The following is a 9,050-nucleotide window of genomic DNA, read 5'->3' as shown; positions in this document are numbered from 1 at the left end:
CTGCTGTTACCGGGACCTTGTATGAGGGGTGATTAATGCCACACAACAGTAGGTGGAAGGGATCTGTTAGCAACATGACTGGACCAGGCTAAAATACTGGTTTCACACTATATCATCTTTAGAGGAACAGACAGCAACATACACTATACAAATAAAATTTTGGAAAAAAAAAGAAACACAAAAAATAAGATTATGGGTTGGTTTAGATGTGATGTTGTGTTGTAAATTAATTGGGTTGCATGTGCTGTTTTTAAACATTGTCATAAAATGCATTTAAGGCACTCTGAACACAACCTGTCTATCTACATAGATATGTTTTTGCCTACTGTGTAAAACATTTACAGTTGCCAAAAAATGTCTGGTAAAAAAAAATAATGTTACAGAAAAACAAATCTATGTGGAATTTTATTTTGTAGTTTATTTATTTACTTGATAGGGACAATGCAATTCAGCATAGTCTCAAAACAGGGTACAAAACCAATGTGTTGCACAAAGAGTTTATAGCTATTACTAATTCTTGACCCCTGTCCCTAGTTGGACTTTTGCATATATAATGTAATTAAAACAGTCAATAGCAAAAACAACACAAAACAGACAACACCCTGAGGATTGGGTTGCATCAGGGCCATGTTAACATTAAGTTTAGTATACGGTGATATGTCATACTATATGACTTAAACAAGCTGAGAAATATAGCAGTGCAGCTTCATTTAACACAAGTAACTGAATGGGAAAATTATGTTGAACTTCAGCTATTTTAAATGGATTTACTAGAATAGGTACACATTTAGTGATGCAGCAAGCTGTCCAATTCTAATAATTACTCAAATCAATGACAGCAATAAACTGCAAATGTTTTATTCGTTCTTCAATTAACTTGCTGGTGATATATACAGTCTGCCAATTAATTCATTTGTTTTTTTGTTTTTTAAATTATCAAGACAGTTAATACTTACTCCATTCAAAAAATAAAGGTTTGTAGCTTTAATTCGTCCACCTGCTTCTCTGTGGCACTAATCACCCCTCATACAGAAACAAGCATCATCGCTGCTGATCTGGAAATTCCCCTTTCCTGCCATTTAAAAGCTCCGCTCTGAGGGCAGTATGAGCCCAGCGCTCTGCGAACTGAATAACGAGGTTGTGAGCTAAATTATGTAATATTCTGTGTGAAGAAGAGGATAATAAAGAAGAGCAGGTTTTGCATGTTTTTTAAATGGGAAATCTGTTGGGCAGCTGGCGTTTCAAGGAGCCGAGTACCGTTGAGGAATGCGACTCGACGTGGGGATCGGACTCGGAGAGCGACGAGCCGGCGGCTGAAGATGACAGCGGTATCTCCGACTCCGTCAGCGCGGCGGAGAGCGACCGGGCCGCCGGAGACCCTGGAGACTCGTCCCCGCAGGTAGAGTCGGAGTTATGATAGATGCATGTGTTGACATAGGGGATGTGGGGGGGCGCACACACACACACACACACACACACACGGTGCGGTAACATGTGCCACCGGCAGCGCATAATATTGACAAGGCCAGGACACAGAAAGGGCAACCGAGTAGACCCGATACACGCTGCTGTCTTCATGGGGAGAGCATTCAGCCTCCGCCAAACTTCATTCAAAAATATATCAATTTTATGTATCGTTGGTTAAAGCCAGCGATATAATCACGATGTCAACTTTCATGCTACACTTCTCATTGTGGCGTTTAATCAACCAGGTAGCACTTCACTGAAATAGTCATCTAGCACTTTTACTAATGTGCACTAAAAAAGACAGCTGACTGTAAAACTGTTTTTAAAATTGAGATGAATTTACATACACTTCTGCTAAATGTATTACACATCATTTCAAAAGGATTAAAAACCTGTTATATGGTACTGTGAAAATATACCTGCAAACATAGCATTATAGACTCCATACTACTGCATACGCTTAATTTTGTCAGTTAATCACTAAAGATAGTTGGTTAGTCTCAATATTACTTTTCAAAATGAAGTTACAATATCTGCCTGCTGGTGTATGCAGGCAATGAAATATTAAAATAATGATTATGATCACAGTGGCCTGAATTATCAGAATAGTTGATGTTCGACTACATCACACTGTGTCAAAATATTAAAACCAGCAGGTTGTAACAGGAGTATCTGAAGACCTGTGATTCAGTGGATGAAGTCAAGTCAGTTTTATTTAAATAGAAATCATAAAATCAGTCATAAAATCATAACAGAGGCTCAGGATGACTCTTTCTTAGATTTCAAATTGGTTAAATCAGACTATTGTTTTGCCATGATTGCAATCACACATCACATTTCTGTGAAAATTTAGGATGCAGTTTGCAAATTGTAACGTAATTTCAGGATCAGGTCAAAATCACGAAAGCCACAAACAGACACAAAAAAAGCTTCATACAGAATATAGCTTTTAGTAGTGTGTGATTAAAACATGAAACCTGGTTTTTGGCATAATTCAGTATAGTATGGATAAATCTAGTTAGATATAACAGGATTAGGCCTAGTACAACACTGCCAGCCCTTCTGACCAGTGGAAGTTAGCATGACCCAGATTTTATTAGAGAATCAATCCTAGTTTCTAGCGTCCTTTTGTCGTGATTGCACGGCAGCGCTGATGTGAATTGTCCTCCTTTGCTAGAAAGAAATGGATGATGACAGTCGTCGACCTCAAAAGCAAAGTCTGTGCTTTTAATTCAGCTGAATGGCAGATGAGCGCTACGCTGCATCGGTTCAAACACAAGTTGTTTAGGGGTTTTTTTGTTATTTTTTTACTCTCTTCTTTTGTTCCTTTTTTCTTCATTTTTTACATTTTTTTAAGTTTCTTTCTTTCTTGCGTCTTTTCTCAGCTGACTGACTCCCCAGAGTCTGTTCCAAAGATGAAGAGGAGTTTCTATGCTGCAAGGGACCTCTACAAATACCGTCACAGCTACCCGGTACATACACACACACACACACACACACACACACACACACACAGAAAAGATTATGTCATTGTGGTGCCATTGATACCCAAGAATGTAGAACCACCTCAATGCACAGTTGCTTTCTGACACACACACACTCACACACACATACACACACACACAGTGTTGACACCCTGTGTGATCTGTTTGATCTTTTATGCAGAACTACAAAAGGCCGCGGCAACCCAACGAGTACCGTAACCTACGCTTCTATCTGAACAAGATCCCTCTGGTACCTGATGGTGAGCTCATGCACACACACACACACACACACACACACACACACACACACACACATACACACACGCTTTATGTATGCAGACCCCCTGCCACTGTGGAGAGAAGAGCTGTTGGCTTTGGGTTTAGTCTTGTTTGGCTAAAGGTCATGTTTGACTGGGAAAGACCAGCAAATTAGTGAACTTATCCAATGTTTTAACATGCTCTCTCTCTCTCTCTCTCTCTTTCTCTCTCTCTCTCTCTCACACACACACACACACACACACACACAATAAAACCTGCATGACAGCTAATCAGCCCCGTCTTTTCTCAGGTATCTATATAGAGGAAATTCTGTCTAAGTGGCGAGGCGACTACGACAAACTGGAGCACAATCACACCTACATTCAGTGGTGAGACATTTCAACTGCTGTGTCTGTTTCCATGTCATACACCTGTCACGTGATTGCATCAACTCCTGGTAGTTGACCGGATTATTTATTGGGTGTTAGAAGCCATGGTAACTGACATGTCAGAGCTGCTATTTTCTGTCTAGTTGTCAAGCAAAAGTCAACAGAAATAAAGTGAGGATTTCATCAGCTGCTCTTCCTGCATGTAAAGTATGGGATGTTTTAGAAATAGATGTGAATTTGACTGGCGGCTTTTGTCGGCTGTAGCTAGCTGGCTAATTAAGGTAACATTAGCTTCAGTGATAGTTGATTTTTTAATGGTTCAAGCTGACTGGTTTTGAAATGGGAACCGTGTTAGATACAGTATGTGCTATAAAATACTATTAATATGCACATACGTGCTAGCACGTGCTAACACACCATCTGATGAGGCCAGTCGAAGACGTAGAAATAAAGAAACAGAGTTGTTCGTTCACTGCAGCGTACAGCTAGTTAGTCGTGGTATTATCAGTATGATGAGGTGAAATGTTATTTTATTCTAGCGTGATCCTGTTTGTCCGCTTAGCTTACACACGAAACTGTGTTTCACCTTTAACACTAGAGGAGAAAAGGCTTTGTGATGTGTGACGGTAATAACAGCAGGTGGGTTTGCAAGACAGAGATGCCAACGTTACTCTGAGCTTTGATAGCTTCCAGAACCAGCCCCCACACAGTGGAAAAATATTGAACTGTGCTAGGTGTGCTAATCATGAATGAGGCTTTTTTTTTTTTATCATGTAACCTGCAAACCTACAAACTAATGTAGTTAGGTAATGATGTGCTCTTTCGCAGTGCTCCTGATGTGCTACACTGTATGTAGTAAGGTGGTTAGCTGGGCATGCTAACATTTTGCAGCTTATATGAGAGCTGTTTAATCCATTAATTACAAGTATGCTCTTGTATTGTTGGTTTTGGGAAGACTAAAAAAAAACCTGTCAAACTCCTCATATACAGAGTATCTTACTTAATGTATCTTTGTTACTATACACAGCGTCAGCATGTAGAGAAATCCACATAGTTATGAGAGCAAAGCTATGATTGATGAATCGTTGTTGGAGGAGTTCAGTGAATGGTTATTTTAGCTCATACACCTGTGGAGATGTCTAAGGGAGCAAAAGTGGGACTAACCTTCTTTACTTTACTTTGTGGTGAACAGCATTAGCAACTTAACTAATAATCTACATTATTTAATCAACAAAACTGCTCTCATGTGATTATTTATTGTTAATTATTGATTATTTATCATGTATTTTTTATTCCTTTTTTTGTGTTGCAGGCTGTTCCCATTAAGAGAACAAGGGCTCAACTTCTACGCACATGAACTGACTCAGGACGAGATCAAAGTAAGACACACACAAGTAAACTTAAATACATATAGACGCGATATACAGTGTGAATGTGTGAGCTTTTTTTACACTTCCTCACTGAATCAGTGCTTAGCTTCCATTCAACCAAAAAAAAATAAGAATACTTTTTCCATGTGTGAGCAGTTACCAAAAGGGACGAAACCACCATCTTCACAGAAAGACAGTGGGGGGATAGTGGGGGAAGTTTTGGCTCTTGACACTTCAATGTTATTGAGTGCAAATTTGTCTTTGAGCAAATTTAGATGTGGTTTGAGTGAAACAGACTTTATATCATTATGCTCCATGTGATCTGATCACCCATGATGCATGAAAAACCACAAAGATGGAGATGTACCTGTGTGTGTTTGGCTCTGTTCAGAACATCCACTCTCTTACTCTACAGTGAATCAGCCATGTTGTAGCGCTGTTCTTATTTTCAACCGTGAATTTAATCTACTATATTGTGAAAGTGCTGCAGAAGAAGAAGTCATCTCGCTGACAGGCTAGACGCTGATATTAGCTGCTAGCTAATGTGATTTTATTACCCGTTGAGAGTGCCTGGCGGGCATAAGGCTGGGAACCAACCGGGTGCGTTACGTGTGCACGGCGGCTGTGGAACATCTCGGTTTTCATTTCGGCGCCCGTTTTATTGGGTTAGAGCCAACACACTCCCTGCGTGACGTGAAGCGTGAGACGTGTGCCTGCTGGTGTCATATTGACATCATTCCACTACAGTTGTCTATGTCTCGGTTGAATCTGAATATGACACAGACATGAAAAAATATGAATATATTTTTTAACCCTAGTAGCAGCTGCATGTGGAGACAGTGGTATTTTAGTGACATTATCAGTCAAAAATAAATCAGAAATTAATTTATGATGAAAAGAAATCCAACATTTAAGTCGCCTGCAAACTATTTAGAGAGACAGAGCTGCAGCAGCTGGTGTGAAAACACATACGCGTGCAAGCCGTAGCAGTTCAGCGTGCCAGCCGTCATGCACACGAAGGCAGCGTGTAGAGACAAATTAAAACATACATGGCACATAAAAGATGTGAAAAAATTGTATGTCATGCAAGATAGCATGTATGATGATGTTTGTTTATGCGATGGAGAATTATTACAAATATCCGATGCACAATTATGTAGCAGTTTAACATCCAAGTAGTGTTGGAAACATATCAACTGCTGCAACTGCTGCCTGCAGTGAGTTTTCTATGTAGCAAACACTATATAGTAGGTGAAAGAGTGAGTGGACAGGTGGACAATCTGAACACAGCGTTGGTCTCTGATGTACTGATGTACTGTATTCATATAGAAATAAATATATCTGTACTGAATCCTGTCAGGAATTCCAAAGCACTCGTGAAGCTAAGAGGAGATTCCTGGCGGCCTACTCCCTGATGTTGGACTTCTACGGCATCAAACTGCTGGATAAGAGCGGAAATGTTGCTCGTGCTTCTAACTGGCAGGAGCGCTTCCAGCACCTTAATGAGTAAGCAGCACACACACACACACACACACACACATTGTTCAGCAGCTTAGGGGTGTAGAACCTTGTGTCAACTTATCGCTCACTTGCCAAACACTGATTATTTGTCCTTTAGCAAAGCAATTATTCTGAATCCCATGCAACTCAATTGTTCCTGTATCAGCAGCCAAATGTGAAACAGCATGTTTTAAGTCAACAAACAGATGGTTAAGTGGTAATTTAAAGGGTAATTTTTTTCTTTCACATCCTATTTTGGTGGTTTCATGGCCTGAGAGAAGTCATCGCGTTGCCAAAGAACCACCTGAATGTTAATTGTTGGAGTTTGTACTTGTTAAGTATGTTTTTCTCCTTGTACCCAGCAAGGTCTGTGGCTGTTAGCAGACCTCCTCAGGTCACAAGCCTCCTCTAAACCTTAGCTCCTCATTCTAATGGTTTCCATTATCCCAGCCACCTGAAAAACAACAAATACTCAACCATAAAACAGCTGCTCGATACAGTTTTACTCCTTCTCCTTGCTTTTAACATCCCATCAAAGTCTTTTGCATCTGGTTCACCATGGTCTCTGGTTTTCTCTCAGGCCAAACGACTATCAGAAATAAAACCATAAGATAAAGTTTATTAGTTTATTCTGAGCCGCATCTTTGATGTGAGCAGTTACCATGGTTACAGGAGCCGTTCTCATCTATTGCGAGGCTAGTGGAAAAGAAAAGGTGCTATTTACCTGTTCATACCAGACTGTAATAATTCACATACAGATCAGGCAGGTCACTCTGCTCCTCTGTTGAACAACAAATGGAATAAACAAGCAGCTAAAACAGAACACTGAGTGTTTTACTGAAATCTGCTATATTTTTATAGCAGATATTTTTATATTTTCAGTCAGCTCCTCAGAAGAAAGGCTCGGAGCCTCCTCTCTTCTGATTGGCTCACCTGTAGTTACTAGAGCTTCAGAGAGAAGCCTGAGAGAGGAGATGTTAAAATACACTGAGATGGTTTTTGGTTCTTAAAACCACAAAAATATCTTTTTATGGATCAACACTTAACAAAAAAACACTGGAAAAATGTAAAATATGGGCCTTTAATACAGCTTGTCATAGTTCTTAGTTTCATTATTGTGAAAAAAATGTCGCCAACAGATAGTTTTTGTTTTATCAGAGTTTCCTCTCTCGTCCAGTTCTTACAAACCTCTTTACCTACTTCTCCTGTGTTCTTCTTTTTTAAGGTCCCAGCACAACTACCTGCGGATCACTCGCATCCTGAAGTCTCTGGGTGAACTGGGTTATGAGGCATTCAAGGCCCCACTGGTTCGCCTCTTCCTGGAGGAGTCGCTGTGCCACAACACCCTTCCAAACATGCAGCACAGCGTCCTGGAGTACTACGTCTACACCATCCGCCTCCCGGCCACCCGCAGACGCCTGCTTCGCTACGCTCGCCAGCACTACAGGCCCGCCCACGCCTTCCTCTGGGGTCCACCACCTAAAAGGCGAGGTGGAGGCGGCGGCACCGGAGGTAGTGTGGGTGCTGGGAGCAGTGGGATCAGAGCACCTGCTCCAACACCAGAGCAACAGAGGAGAGAGGAGGACAGCACCACCTCTACAAGAAATGCGATTATTGTGTCTTCCCATGATGCCATGATGTGCCAGGATTTGGCTGGAGGAGGACTGAAGGGCTGCACAGTACTCGGGTCTAATATGGCTGGACTGGAGGGGGCGTTGATGTTGGTGGGAACTAGAGGAGGGAGGAGCGAGTACAATGAAGTTGTTCCTTTGTAGGGAATAGCAATAAGGTTGGATTGTTATCAGGTTTTACAGCAGAAAAAACTAAAAAAAAACTTTTTAAAATTAAACCAATTCAATTGTAACAAATGAAGAAGAACTTTACTCTTAGCAGACCCCATAGGACTCTGAAACCCAGGGTCAGGACAATAAAACTCATTAATAGTTATAGCTTGGAATCTGATAAACGTGTTATTAGAATCAATTCAGGTTAAGGGCTTAACATAAACTATGATAGTATTCATTGCAGATTATTCAGTTTTACTGTATTAGGGATAATGATGTGGGACTGGGGTGTTTGGGGGGGCTGGGAGGTCATATACTGAGCCAAGCTAAACAATCTCCCCTTGGACCAAATCCCAAAACCATCTGAACTAGGAGAGACCCAAGAAAGAAAGAAAGAAAGAAAGAAAGACAGAAGACTGCCTTATTTAATGTTGGATCTGTGGCAGGTATGAAATATGGTTACTTAATATGGATTCAAGAGCATGTTAGGACCAAAGGTTACCTGCTGATTGGCATGTTGGTCACATGATGGTTTTGGGAAACTGTCCTGCCTACTCAAATCAAACACTGTAGCTGGAGTTCCACTGAGCAGCAAGCTGGACTGAGCTCACTTTGTACAGGCGCTGTAAAGTGAAAATTATAACGTGAAGAGCGAGATCAGGGAGTTTTTTCCTCTCTTTTTTTCAAATTCTGTGAAGTGATATTAGGGGTACATAAAAGAGGCGAACTGGCTGGGGTGGGTGGGTTTGTCATAGCAATACATGGAAACCCTATTTTTGAGCTTGACTTGAAATCCTC

The 9,050-nt window shown here is 40.9% G+C and overlaps 1 protein-coding gene across 1 annotated transcript; it reads left to right on the top strand.

The window, feature by feature from the left end:
• The first annotated feature begins 1,103 nt into the window (after nucleotides 1-1,103).
• On the top strand, nucleotides 1,104-8,705 carry LOC111220715 (opioid growth factor receptor-like protein 1). Its single transcript, XM_022743915.1, has 7 exons — nucleotides 1,104-1,399; nucleotides 2,853-2,939; nucleotides 3,133-3,211; nucleotides 3,520-3,598; nucleotides 4,911-4,977; nucleotides 6,329-6,474; nucleotides 7,694-8,705. Exons 1-7 carry the CDS (start codon nucleotides 1,214-1,216, stop codon nucleotides 8,241-8,243), a joined length of 1,194 nt encoding a protein of 397 aa, XP_022599636.1. The 5' UTR covers nucleotides 1,104-1,213; the 3' UTR covers nucleotides 8,244-8,705.
• The last annotated feature ends 345 nt before the right edge of the window (nucleotides 8,706-9,050 follow it).

The sequence above is a fragment of the Seriola dumerili genome, unplaced genomic scaffold (assembly GCF_002260705.1).
Source record: "Seriola dumerili isolate Sdu_G_001 unplaced genomic scaffold, Sdu_1.0 BDQW01000073.1, whole genome shotgun sequence".
Taxonomy (NCBI): Eukaryota; Metazoa; Chordata; class Actinopteri; order Carangiformes; family Carangidae; genus Seriola; species Seriola dumerili.
This window is presented reverse-complemented; position numbering and strand designations above follow the sequence as displayed.

Excerpts from the sequence above, each read along its gene's own strand:
- LOC111220715 (XM_022743915.1), top strand. The coding sequence starts at position 1,214 with ATGGGAAATCTGTTGGGCAGCTGGCGTTTCAAGGAGCCGAGTACCGTT. Across the intron at positions 2,940-3,132 it reads AATACCGTCACAGCTACCCG|AACTACAAAAGGCCGCGGCA; the intron begins GTACATACACAC and ends TCTTTTATGCAG. Across the intron at positions 3,599-4,910 it reads AATCACACCTACATTCAGTG|GCTGTTCCCATTAAGAGAAC; the intron begins GTGAGACATTTC and ends TTTGTGTTGCAG.